Source organism: Sorex araneus, chromosome 3 (genome assembly GCF_027595985.1).
Source record: "Sorex araneus isolate mSorAra2 chromosome 3, mSorAra2.pri, whole genome shotgun sequence".
Lineage (NCBI taxonomy): Eukaryota > Metazoa > Chordata > Mammalia > Eulipotyphla > Soricidae > Sorex > Sorex araneus.
In genome coordinates, this window is record NC_073304.1 from 70,668,850 (window position 1) to 70,683,199 (window position 14,350).

At 35.2% G+C, this 14,350-nt stretch overlaps 1 protein-coding gene across 5 annotated transcripts in view; it reads left to right on the top strand.

The window, feature by feature from the left end:
• Positions 1–559: 559 nt before the first annotated feature.
• Positions 560–14,350, top strand: part of NOVA1 (NOVA alternative splicing regulator 1) — a 140,389-nt gene continuing 126,598 nt past the window's right edge. For 2 of the 5 annotated variants that reach the window (XM_055129979.1, XM_055129980.1), the window contains exons 1-2: positions 560–707; positions 2,618–2,761. In XM_055129979.1, coding sequence (XP_054985954.1) covers positions 572–707; positions 2,618–2,761 — 280 coding nt within the window. In that variant the 5' untranslated portion in view covers positions 560–571. Of the gene's footprint in view, positions 708–1,125; positions 1,545–2,617; positions 2,762–14,350 lie in introns of those variants that run through there. The other 3 variants (XM_055129983.1, XM_055129981.1, XM_055129982.1) reach the window with 3 other exon arrangements.

A 14,350-nucleotide genomic window follows, 5' to 3' on the forward strand; every position in this document is an offset into this window, starting at 1 on the left:
CGCCGCTCGCTCTCTCCGCAGCCACCTCCTTCCCCTCCTCCTGCTCATTCACTCTTTCCCTCACTCTCCCCTCCTCCTCCTCCTCCTCCTCCTCCTCCTCGGCTTCTCCCCGCGCCCCGCCAGCCCTCGCGTCTCCCACTCCCTCTGCCCGTCCTCCCCGCTCCCTCCTCCCGCGCCTCCACTCGCCCCTCTCCCTGCTCCACTCTCTTTCCCCCTCTCTCCTTTCTTCTCCTTCTTGCACCCTCCGTCTCTCACACCCCCTCCATTCCCCGCTCTCCTTCCTGACACTGCACTGCAGCTGCTCCTCGGCCCAGCCCCCTCCTCAGTCAAACCAGCAACATTGCTTTTTTTTTTTTTCCGAAAGAGATTTCTATTGATCCGACTATAAAAAAAAAACCTTAAGATAACCCAAAAGCCAAAAAAAAAAAAATCCAAACAGCCAAAAAAAAAAAAAAAGAAAGAAAGGAAAAGAAAAGAAAAGAAAAAAAGAAAACAAAAAAAGGAAAAAAAAAGCCAAACAAAAGGGAGAGAAGAACCTTCTCCCCCCGTAGCAGCGGCAGGAACTGCAAACATGATGGCGGCAGCTCCTATCCAACAGAACGGGACCCACACGGGGGTGCCCATAGACCTGGACCCGCCGGACTCGCGGAAAAGGCCGCTGGAAGCCCCCCCAGAAGCCGGCAGCACCAAGAGGACCAATACGGGCGGTGGGTATCGCTTCCGCCTCCCCGCCAGCCCCATCCCCCGCCGCCCGCCCCGGCCTCCCTCCCGCCCGCCGCGGCCGCCCTCCCAGCCAGCCGCCCGGACACCTCCGGGCCGGAGCGGGCGGCCCGCGCGTCCCTGCCCCACGCCCCCTGCCCGGCACCTGCCCCGCGCCTCGCGCCGCCCCGACACCTTTTTCCCCTTTTCGGGCTTTTATTTTTTTTTATCATTCATCAAAATGGCGACCGGTTTTTCGGACAAGATCTCTCTTTTTTTCCTCCCCCCTTGGCTTTCCTTGGGTCCCCCCAAGCTGACCCTTTAAATACCCTGGACCTGGGCGGGGTGGGGGGTCCGAAGAGGAGGAGGAGGAGGAGGTGGAGGAGGAGGAGGAGGAGGAGGAGGAGGAGGATGCCCCCCGCGCGCGGAGGTGATGGCCGTCCCGGAGAGGCGCGCTTGCCCGGAGCAGGCGGCTCAAATAAATAAATAAATGGCACTCGGGTAGCGGAAAGCAAATGATTGGGGCGCCCCGGAGTTGTCTGTTTTTTTTTTTTTTTCTTTCTTCCCCCTTCCTTCCTTCCCCCTCTTCTCCCCTTGCTTTGGGCCACAAGTAGTATGCACAGTCTGGAGGAGTGCAGGCTTCTAGCGTACTTGGATGATCGGGGCAGATAAGCTCATTGATTTGTCTTTAGGGGTGTGCGTGCGAGGGTGGGGGTGTCTGGGACGGTGACTTGTTAGTTAACATCCTGCGCTTTCCTGGGAAGATGAGTTATAACGGGACCGGACTCGCTCCTTCATGTGCACTGGAGTCATCTTAACGATGCACCCAATGCATCGAGGCAGAGGTGAATTTATCCCGCGTGTGCATTAGAGACGGATTGGGGGGTGGGGGTCTTGCGAGTGGCACGCCCGCAAAAAAAAAAAAAAAAAAAGAATTGGGGGGAACGTTCATTCGCACGAGGAAGCTGAATTTCCCGGCGCGTTTTCCTATTTAAGACAGCATCAGTGTGACGGAATTGAAAGTTTCTGGAGTTGGCTTGCTGTTCTAAACCCATCTCGTTTCACTCTTTTCGGGGTTCACTCTTATCCGGATGTCCCTCTCCGTTGAAAAAACAAAACAAAACGGTGGTTATTTGGGAGAAGGAGCATTTAGCTGCTGGGTCACTTTTAAGCATCTTTTGAGAGAAAGGACTCCTGAGCTTTTAGCGTTGGCAAAAATTCTTCTTCAGGTCCTTTAAGTAATAAGCTTAACCAATATCTTGATAGTCTAAGAAGTGCTGAAGAAATACACCAGGATGAGTTAGATTTGCCAGTCCACACTACTTTGAGTATTTCCTGGCAGTTACTGAAGGTTTGGAAAACACCCACAGTTTGGGTGGATTGTTTGGTAGGAGAATGATTGTTTTGCATACTTTAAGTAGGATATAGGCTATGCCTATTTGTAATCCTGTGATCGTTACTGTTAAATAAATTTGGCTCATGACTGTTTACACTACTTTCAATTTTTTTTTTTTAACAATACATTAAGTGAAGGTTTGCTTGGTACAAATCTCTGAAGTTTCATTGAAAGGGCCAGTTCATTTTGTTTTACATAGTAACCACAGATGGAATTGGAAGACTTCCATGTTTGGAATAACAACTGGAATTTAGTCATCAGTTTCCACGGTTCTGCAAAATAATAGAGCATGCTTAGATTTTAATTCCAAGTTTTAAAGTATATATCTTACAAAAATTTGTAAAGACTTATTTTTTTCATGTAATTTGGCTTAATCTTGTTCTTCAAAAATGTTTTAAATCCATAATACCTGCAGCTGCAAGCCCAATGCTTTAATTGCTGTTTTTCTTTCATGAGGTGGTAGGGAGATACAAGGTTTAAACATAGCATGTTAATGGAAATATATTTCTTTGCATTTTTCAGAAGACGGCCAGTATTTTCTAAAGGTTCTCATACCTAGTTATGCTGCTGGATCTATAATTGGGAAGGGAGGACAGACAATTGTGCAGTTGCAAAAAGAAACTGGAGCCACCATCAAGCTGTCTAAGTCCAAAGATTTTTACCCAGGTATGTGCAATGATGAAGAGATTGTTTGATAAATCCCCAGGGAGAGGAGAGCGGAAGAGTTGTGTGTGGTGTGTGCCGTCTTGAAAAGAAATTCTGTAGTGTAGACCGTTTTAATTTCTGTACTGACTGTATTAGAATATTTGTGGAAAAATTTAAGACTATTTCTATTGTTGATTATATCCTGTTCCTGTAATCAATAAACTGAATGGTTTAGGCCAATTGTGAGATGAATCTTTCGGATATGTGGAAATACTTCTTACTTATTAAGGAAACTCTTCAAAATGTAAAGATAGAAACCTGGACAGCTGGCATCAGGAAATAGGGTTCTTCTGAAGTTTTCAGACATCATTGTAATGACAATTAGTCTAGAATGAATTCAGAAGAGGGGGGAGGAAAGCATCTTAAAGGATGGACCATTTACTTTTGAAACCATTATGTACCTTTTTCTGCTTCATTGCTTTGTTTGTTGGCTCTGGAGTGAAGAGAACAAGTGCTGCCTCTTCAGATTTTTTAAAATACTGATTTTTTAAAATGTAAATGTGATAAGAAAAGATATTATTATGTAAGAAGTAAAATAGTTCTTCAAAATGTGTTACATATTTACTGTATTTGCTTAAAGTATGTTAACAGTTTATGGTACTGTAACCTAGGGGAATATGGTAAGTTTCTAGGTGGTATGACTGTAATTTTGTACTTTTTTTTTATTATTGCAAGTGACACAGTTCTACATGTTCATTTTATTTATTTTTTAAATCATTTTGTTATTCAATATAATGGGTTTTACTTTTAATTGGAAAATCCCATAATTGAATAGTGTACCTTCTATACCAAACATTATTCATTGATTTGCTTTTACTTAGATACATCTTCTGCCACCTGGGGGGCGGTGGGGGGGGGCATATTTTGTCTTTATGGCCAAAGGAAGTATTAATTCAGTACTGACGGGACCAATACTGCTTTCCCCCCACCCTGGTGGAAATGAAAAGCTGCTTTTCTTTCACAATCTAGTTCAGTAAGAGTGCCTTAATACAGCAAAGACGTTGGCATGAATGTAAGCAGGATATTTGGAGGATTTCTTTTTAATAGCCAATCAATTGCTTGGTGATAGAAAATGGACCATTATGTCCAATAAGGTGTTAGAATTAGAAACCATCATTTATATACTACATAAATTAAATGTATATTTGATGACCATTAAATTTATAAGACTAAAATGTGATCTGTTAAATATGCCATCTTTTGAAAGTTTGTTTTCTGAGAGTAGTTTCGTAGATAGCATTTCTTGTCTCGGAAACTTTCCTTATGCATTAAGAAAGTTGGCTTAACATCTTTACTTCATATATACAAAAGGTATATTATGATACAAAAAATCAGTTTGGAATTGTGAAAACTCTTTATACAAATAAAAGCACTCAAAGGAGCTTGATTGCAGAATTAATAACGTGATAATTTTAGGAAAAGAGCTGCACTGGTAAATTAGATTCACTGTCAATAGATGAAAATGAAATTGCTTTTTTTTGCATTTATATATGAGATGGCATCAGATGTTCAGAGGTATTATAGAAAATTGGTGTTTATCAAGGGTATTCCAAATAGCAAATTAAATGCCTTTCATTTGAATATAGTTTATTTTCAGTAGGTTGGAAAGGGTGCACAGAGAAATGTTTCTTTTGTTTTTAGTCTACTTAGTTGTGCATTTCTTTCTTAGACTATTGAAATTACTTTATGTATAGTTGTCAGGGATGTTATTCATATAGTGCAAGAAGATAGTTGGGAAAAAGTGGAAAAAATAGAATGCTTTGAATGAAATTTTGTGTGTGTAGTGACGTAACCTGATGAAGTGTGAGTTGAAACGTCTGGATAAAGGAAGACATACTCCCTGTAACAGGTGGAAGCCAATCGTACACTATGGAATCAATTTTAAAGATAAAGCATTGTAATATATAAGAAGCTTTAATAATTTTGAACACTTTGTGCTAATATACTTTTAAATTAGGTTACTACCTGTTTGGATAGATCTCTCTTTTCTGATAGACTAATTTTAATGTCTTTCTGGTCCTATTTGACTACAGTCCTGTGGAATTTTCTAAGGCTATGTTATTCTTCCACCTACGGCCCCTGTAAGCTCCTTTTAACTTCTTTTACTCAGAAATTTCTTAGGGATACCTACCTTGCTCTAAACTTTGATTTGTTTTGTCCAATTACAAGTATTTTCTTGGAGGGTTATCCCATAACTCAGAAAGTAGTTTTTTTTTCACAATATCTATATCTATATATCTCTAGGCTCATTCTATTAGCATGAAGATGACTGATTACTTCATGAAGTTTTTTTTTTCTGTTTATAATTTGCTAAGAGTATATTTAGCGGAAAATATACTTTAGTTGCTCTAACCTAAATTTATTCAAATCATGATTTGAAACAATGTAATCATGTTCATTAGGTTTAGTTTAAGTACTGTGTATTTGAGAGAAAAACTTTCTTCTGGATATATAATGTAAAGTGCAGACATACTTTGGGGATTATTTTAGTAGGTTTCTATTCAGTTGGTAGGTTTGTTGTTTTTATTGTGGCCAATATAATCTCATATTTATCTATCTTTTCATAACTTTTTTTTTTAGCTCTGATTGAATCTTTAAAGTATTGTAAGCAACCTTGCCTCCTTGAGTAAATTTTTTATAAGTCTGGCTAAAATGATGAAAGTATTTTGTACATTAAATAGTGTGAATTTAGACTTCATAGAACGGTATAATATGTATTTCAGGTTGTCATTTGTTACATCATTTGGGGAAAGTGTATAATAAGAATTATAAAGCCCATTTAAAAAATTATCGTAGTGTAGAGAGAAAAATGTCTATTAGATTTTACTTTTTACTGTGTTGCATAATTTATTTATCTAGTTTAAAGGACTTAATTCTTAACCAAATACTAATTTATTATTAGTGGTTCATAAATAAATTCTCTTCTCTTAACTTGAGTAAGGCAACCTAATTTTGTTTTTATATTATCCTCTTTATAATTAGGTTACATAGAGTTGTTGCCTTGTAATAAAATAAAAAACAGCTTTCACATTTTAAGAAATATATTACTGTATGCATTTTCAGAATGGCTGTAGTTTTATTTCCCTTCCTTTCATTTGGCATCAGAAGATATGTATAGATTTTGTTAGAAAGTAGATTGAGTTTATGTTAAAATTATTTAATGAATGGTTCAGGTAGTTGGAAAAGCTTATTTAATTGTTGGTTGGGAGTAGTAAAAGATATATAGAATAAGTATATTCACATGTGCCTTAGATTTTAGCATAGCATGCCTATGTTTATTCTATTACATGACACTAAAGATATTCATTATATTAAACAGGAACCCTGCATTATACTTATGGAAAATATTTGTGTTCATTTTACAGCTTTCATATTTGTGTTTTTAAAACTAGCTCATGTTTAATACAATTTCCTTTCTGGATTGTAAGTTAAAACTTTTCTTTCCATTATTTTATCTTAATTTTATTACTGTTCAAACATGAATGATGGCTTTTTGTTAAGTTAGAGACCACTTTTGTATTAAATTTTTAAAAACAATAAGCAGTGTAAGTAAATTTTTCTTTTAGTGAAAAAAATGCTCTACACTATTTTGGTTTTGACATGGGAAAATCGAATGACTGTTTTAACCTTTATGATTCGGATTGTTTTAGAATGATTTTTTTTTTAAATCAGAAGTTAATGAAGTTTAAAAATAGATAACTTTTTTTGTTTAAATTGTTGAAGGAAGAGTTTTAGATATTTGTAGTATAATGGGAATGCTTCTTTAGAAGTTGTAATTTATACTCTTTGATCTTAGATTTAAAGCATTTAAGAAATTTATTTCAAGGTGAAATTAGTAGATAACTTGAATCGCACAACTAGAAAATAATATAATTCTCACAACTGTTAGTTGAATAGACTAGTTAGTAATACATTGTATTATCTTTTATTTTAGTATGCTAAAATAATTACTGACAAAATTTTTTTCTTCAATTTAAGATTGTTTTATTTGCATTTGTTATGTCTCCTATTATTTTGGTTTACTTTATGCTTTTTCTCTGTCCTTAGTTGAAGGAGGGAACCATAATCTTCCACTTAGATATTTATTTTTCTTTTATAATTGCTTTAATTTTATTTTTTTATACTTTATCTAAGTAGCGGAAATCAGCAAAGGACCCATACTATTAGAGCATAGTCTATACAAACATTACAATATGAGAGATTATTTTTATACTTGTAAAAGCAAATATTTTGTATGAGATTTCATTAGCAGTAAAATTATAGCTATTCATCTATTTCTTTTTTTTTAATTTAATTTAGTGTTTGTACTATTCATTATCAATTTGGTACCCTATGAAACACCATTAATTTCTATGTTGGTGTTTTTGTGAATTATATGCCATGATGTCAATTTTGAAACTGCTATTTGAAACCTTAAGGCTTTTGGGAAAGTAACTTAACATTTTGTGACATTGTAAGACAATATAGTATATCTAATGACATTGCTTAGTATATCACGCTAATAGATTTAAGGGATAGTTTAAAACATAATGAACACAATTAGTGGAAGAGTTTAATATTTATATATTGAAGATTTTTTTCATAATATACATACAGGGAAAGTGGTCTGTGTCTTGGGAACACTAAGGAGTATGGGGTATCACAAAAAATCTGAGCAAAATAAAATCTTCTATGCTATAGCTGTTTATTATGTTTTTATGGCTTAAGAGAATTAATTTTTTAAGCTCTTAGCTGACACAAGCCACACTTACTGAACACAACAATGTGTCACTATTAAATGAAACTCACCTAATAAACCTTAAAACAAACAAACAAACAAACAAACAAACAAGCGACAGTCTCAGTGGCTTCCACTTTAGTAAAGCTCTGTTTTAAAGCACAACTTTTATGAGCAAGTGCAGTTTTTCGAAATAAAATTGGGGGGACAAGGATGGGGAGATTTGTGCTTGATTGCCATCTCATTTCCATCTTTGGATACAGCTCTAGCATAAAGTTAAACAACATCTGCAGAGATCTGACTGACAAACATCTCTCTGGGACTCATCATTGCAGCCTGCAGCAGGTGCATTCAGCTTTGCAGTCTTTTCCAAAAAAGAGGTTAGTTTGTTCTAACATTTATCAGTAGACCAGTGGGAGCAAGTGACTAGAGAGGAGTGGTTGGTTGTCACTTGTCCAGTGCTGGAATACTACAGGTAATTGGACTGGACTGGTGGGGACTTCAGCAGAGCGTTTCTCACATTGCACTGCAGCTGCTATGGCGCTTAATTAATCCGACCCTCAGAGACTGAAGTGTCATACTATAAAACGCAACATGCAAGAAATGAAGAAGTACTTTTCAGCATTTCCTGAGTCTGGAGTTGGAAAAGTTCCCCTTTGCTTCATCATAGTCTTTAAAAATATGGCACCAGCTTTTGCACATGTTTAATGTGGAAACTTTTGGAACTAAAATGGTTTTACATTCACTGGTGAATCCGACAGAATCCACATGTAAAAATGATGGTGAACCTAGGTTAAACACTGAGACAGTCTTAAGTCAGAAGTATTTTCGTTTCCCTATTTTGCAAGTATATTTTCAAGTGATAAGTGGAAATCTGTTCTAATTCATTCATGTTTCAAAAGTCAGTCTTAAACTGACACTTGTTTATTTTGATAGAAATAACTCAGGTAAATTAAGTTGTATCTTTTTAGCATGTTTAGGGCTCTGGCAAACAAGCTTTGCTGAGTGTTTTGAAGTACTCCAACATATGAGAAGTCCTCCAACAAATAAGACAGGTAGATATATCAAAATATTTTTAGTGTGTTTCAGCTCACTAATGGAATGCTATTGATATAATTTGTTATCAATGAATTAAAGTTTGACTCATTAAATCTCCAAAAAATTAGTCTGTTGTTTGTTTCTGTCTGAAGTACCGACTCATACTGTTTTCTTATGAAAACAACATCTTCTTATGTATTCCAGTAGAGTTCCCAGTTAATATAGGTGTCTCATCACAGTCCTGTTTATTAATTGGACCTTGAATGAGAAACAGTCTCAAAGGTAAATTGCTTTTAAATCTGGAAAATTGCTGTATTATTATAAGATTATTCAGAATTTAAAATAGCATTTAGAGTTTTTGCCAAGCCTTTGACTTTCCTGTTTTACTGTTTTGGATTTTTTGACATCCACTGAATATAACTTGTCGATTATGCAAAGGAACTAAGTTTTGCGATTTACTCAGTTTTTTTTCCTAATTTCTTTTTTTTTGGTAACATAATTTTCTTGAAGATATTTTTTCTGATATTGACAATAACATTTGAATTTGAAGTTACTGTTTGTAAGAAGTCTTTTAAGTTTCATTTTAATTAAATTATAATCATTGGTAATTTGTTGGTAATTATAGTAATTAAGGGAAATAAGATGAAAATAATCATCTCTAGATGTCAAGAGATTCATTTCCCACACTTTTAAATATATTTCCATTTTGAATCGATTTTTTTGACATAATGCACTTTTTTTCTTATTATCATCAATATAAATGATTATTTAAAATTTTGCATATATTTTACCACTGTTTGAAAACTTTTGATAAGGAAGATATTGAATAAGAATAACCATTGTAGGAATATAAAATTTAAAAGTATGTACACTGGACAAACTTTTTGAAATGCTTTCAATATTTGTTAATTCAAACCACTATATGGATATCCTTTTCCATAACTTTGATCATGAAAACACATAATATCTGCACTCCATCATTGATCTTTTGCTGCTTCCTGCAGGGCCTGTCATAGCATCGTTGACAGGACCAGATGAAAAATGAAATCAGTATCTTGAGTTTTTTAACAGCAAAATGATTCAGGTAAGATTACTTGGTGTGGAAAATAAAACTTAAAACAATCATTCTTGAAATAATTTTATTTAGTAGAAGTATTTAAATTTACCATTTTTTCTTCTTTCAAAACTTGTTTTATGTCTTACTGATGTTCAGTATATTTCTAATTTTTATTTTTTCTGAACTCAGTAATTTTTACAGTTTAGGCTGTAGTATTTCTTACATTCCTTGTGAAACAGCTTTTTTTTTTTAGTTTTAAGGCTAACTTTTTCTGATTTAGAGGTTTTTTTTTAGATCAATTATAAGACTGATGCCCCTTAATTCTTTTGCAGGATAAATTTTCACAGAATGAACTTAGAAACTAAGACTTCACATCCTGCGTTATCTTTAGGGTATAATACATGTTTAGTTGACTGGATTTTTTTAAAGTCTTTTCTTTCCTAAAGAATAAACTTGTTTTCATTTAAGCTGTTAATAATTTGCTCCTACAAGGACTTAGATATGTTAATGAACAATATCAAGTAACCTGGCTGATTGGGGAGGGTGGGGATGGGCATCAGAGGAGACCTGGGGTAGTATATTTCGTTTACACTGAGTAGTGAGGATCTTGCTAGGTATTTTTATTTTCTTCATTTTCCAAATATATTAGAACTGTAACTTTTCAGTTTCAATTATATTTATTTTTTTTTATGTCTGTTTTTGAAGGTATTCATTTTGGAAAACAAATGAACTCTTGGAGACTGTTCACTTAATCATTTTATAAGTCGTATTTTTATTTTCTAAAAGTAATGTATGTGTTTGTCTTTTTAAAAAAAGTCATTATTGTACTTAAAAATGACCACCACCACAGCATACTCTTTCCAGGGCCGAGAGTGATGGTATAGTAGGCAAAGTGCTTGTCTTGCACATGGCCAGCCCAGGTTCAGTTCCGGACAGGGGCCCATCAGGAGTGATCCCTGAGTACAGAGCCTGGAATAAGTCCTGAGCACTGCTGGGTGTGGCCCCCTTCCCACAAAACACTGGTTTCTTTCTTTGGCGTGACTGCTGTCCTGAAGTCTTCTTTTAATTTTGTGCATTTGTCAAGTGATTCTTATGAGCCTGTGGGAAGCTCATCATAGCTTGGAATTATTATAAAGGGTCTTTTCTTTGTAAAGGAATGAGCATGTTTTACTTTACCTTAAAAATTGTACTTTGTTATTGTCTCCTTAAGTTTTGTTGTAAATTTATTATAGGGCAGCTCTGTCGAAGACAAAATGAGGACACTTAGGAGTATAATGAGGACACTTAGGAATAGCAAAGAGGCTTTCCATTTAAAAGGATTGGATATGGAACTAGATGAAAGGAATGGAATTTAGAAATGTCTTTAAGAATCTTCATTTGACAGTTGAGAAAACCAAGATATCAAGATAATTGAGTGGTGTATGTTCTAAATATCCTGTAACTTTGTTTTCTGACTATGTGCTACAATTGTGGTAATTATTTTATTCTTGTTTTGTTGTTCTCCCCCTCCCCCAACACTCCTTTTGGATATGATTCTGAAGAAATAATTCACTTGCTCTCTCTTAGACTAAATAGGATGTCAAAGGCACAAACATGAGTGAATACTAGTTATTTTTTGATACATTTTTATTATTGATCTGTTACTCTGAAGGGCCAAAGACATGACATGTTAAAAAAAAACAAAAACAAAAAAACAGATGATAGATTGTACTTGCTTGGCTATGCCCGGTTATTTTATATTTCCTGTAATTGTATTCTGAAAATGGCCATATTTTCTAATTGAATCGATTTCTGCAACTTCATTACTTTTCTTTTGCCAAGGCAGTTTGTTGTTGTTGTTTTCTTCCATCTATTACCTTTTAGTTGAGCTCTGATTGCATGGTATCAGGGAGGCAGGTGAAGGGGCTGGAGGTCCCCTGGGCATAACTGAGCGTGGCTTTGGGCGCCCCTAAGAACCTCTGTGCCTGAGCAGCATAGTTAGGCCCAGCACTGAACTGTCAGGCCCAAACAGCTGGCTTGATTATTGCCAGAAGTGGCTGCTGGGCCCCGGAGCTTGGTTTAGAATTCCTTCTTCACACCCCCAATTGTAGATTTTCTAACTCAGAATTATTTACAAGAAGATATATATACATATATATATGTATATATGTGCATATATATACATATAGATGTCCCCATTATTCAACTATTTAAAAATTTCCTTAAGTATTTAATATTTGGCTGGGCACATGTAATGATTTAAAAAGGAAAAAAATGTGATTAAAAAATCAGCATGAGGCTAATACTCAGGCAGTCTAAGAAAAACTGTAGATTTACAATTGTTTTCTAGATTTTTTTGTTTCATTAAATTAGTCCATTTCTCAGTTAATTAGAATTCTGAGGTTTTTATTCCACATTGTACTACTGATTTTCCTTCATAACTTTAAATTGAAATAAATCTTTCATGATAGACTTTATTCACATTAATTGAATAATTTAGCTTCATTGTTGTGAAGGATTTTATGTCATCCTTTTTGTCTGCTCTGTTTAACGTACAGCCTAGTGTTTTAAACGTAGGTGGCATTTGAGATTTAATTGAATGTATGAATGACTATATGAGGCTCACGTTAGGAACTATTAATGCAATAGTGATATAGCTGATGTCAAAGGTAATCCAACTTTAGATTGTCATGACATTTCCAGTTTACTTTGGTGGTGTACATATGTAAAATGCATATTTTGTGTAAGTTTGTTAATAGTTTAAAATGTCAAGCACAGAATGATTATAGAATTGTTAGGATAAGTATGAATCCAAGTATTAAGGAGGAAGAGGGAAATTTGCTTGCTCTTTAAGAAGTCATCTTGTGTGAAGCAAACCAAAAACCAGTATTATAGAGAAATAATTCACAGTTGTCTCTACAGAGAAGATTGTCTTATATTATTCTGATTTAGGTAATATGAGTATAATATTAGTAAATTTAAAATCTGTATTATATTTTTATTGTTATATCACACCTTAGTTTATTGCTACATGGCTATTGTTTAGTAGGGAATAGAGTCTACTGATGATTTTTCTTAAGATACCTTGAAAATAAAAATATATAATTTAATTGAAGTTATGTTAAATATATGGTTACTAAATTTTTAATAAATAAATTTTAATATTTTCAACTAATATGCTGGAGTGATAGCACAGCAGGTACGGCGTTTGCCTTGCACTCGGCCAACCCAGGTTCGATTCCTCCACCCCTCTTAGAGAACCTGGCAAGCTACCAAGAGTATCTCGCCCGCATGGGAGAGCCTGGCAAGCTACCATGGCATATTTAATTTGCAAAAAAAACAGTAACAACAAGTCTCAGAATGGAGATGTTACTGGTGCCCGCTTGACCAAATTGATGAGCAACGGGATGACAGTGATACAGTGATACAGTGACCTAACATGAGGCAAAGTGGTAGGAAGGTTATATGGTTAAGTACATTATAATTTGTATATAAGCATGCAAGTATAGTGAACCTCATTTGTATAGAACTTGATTTAATTTCTTGTCAGGTTGTGTTTTTTTAACTTAAATTTGAAATTTTAGAAAAGTTATTGAACTCAGACTGTGTAAGTCTTTATAATACACAAGTAGTTAAAATTTAGAGAAATACATAAAACTAGTGTTTCTATATATTTACACATTGGAATTTTTTGTTAAATAAATTCATGAAACATTGAAGATTTAATAGATTACATTTTTAAATTTTTCATGCTTAAGTCATTTTTTTTTTTTGGTTCTTGGGCCACACCCAGAATTGTGGGATTTTACATACTGTGGCACTCAGATACCAGTTCTGGGACTCGGGACCATATGTATGCCAGAGATTGAACCCCTGTCAGCTGTGTGCAAAGCAAGTACCCTACCCTCTATACTCTCTCTCCAGCCCCTAAAGTCCCTTACACTTTTATCAGTTTCATTTATTTTTTATAAGACTGGCTTGAGTAGTGGATTAAAATAACTCTTAGCATTTCTTTCTTTATGTGACTTTCTCAGCTGTTGGCCAGAATTTAGCATCTTACTCACTGCAGTCAGAACTAATTACAGTGATCTCAAGATCTTAGTATCAAGCAAGGAGGCGGTAACAAGTAGTAAAGATGAATACCTGGGTATAGTGAAGTTTGATAGGATTGTGTCTAAAAGTCAGAACCCTTATCAGTGATAGGATCTTGAGAAGAAAGTTCAACTCCAAAGAAGAGTTTTAAAAAGGAGCTGATAGCTTTAAAAAGGTTTAGAGGGTTGAATTTTAATTTGCTTGTTGGATTAGCATGGAAAGTCACTTGCAGCAGAGAGATGAAATATATAGCCATAGAGATAATAAAAAAATTTGGTATATTCAGGAATCCCAAAATAGTTTTGTATTATAAGATAAAAAGTGGATATTGCTGTGGGGGAGAGAGGGAGTTGGGAGATAACTGTACTAATTTGTACAGATGAAAGAGAACACTTACATATTTAAAAAGCATATTTCACATATGAAAATGAAAAAATGCTTAAAAACTTTCATTAGCTAGAATTGTACTTTGGAGATGGAAAATTTGGGACCTTCACAGAAATGCTCATGTTTATTCCTGGCTCTACATTCGGGGATCACTTCTGGCAATGCTGAGGGGCCCGGACCGTTTGTGGTACCAGGGATCAGTGCGGGGTTGGTTGCATGCGAGGCAGTGCCTTATTAATTGTACTATTTCTTGAGCCTCCTAGCTAAAGTTCTTTAAAAT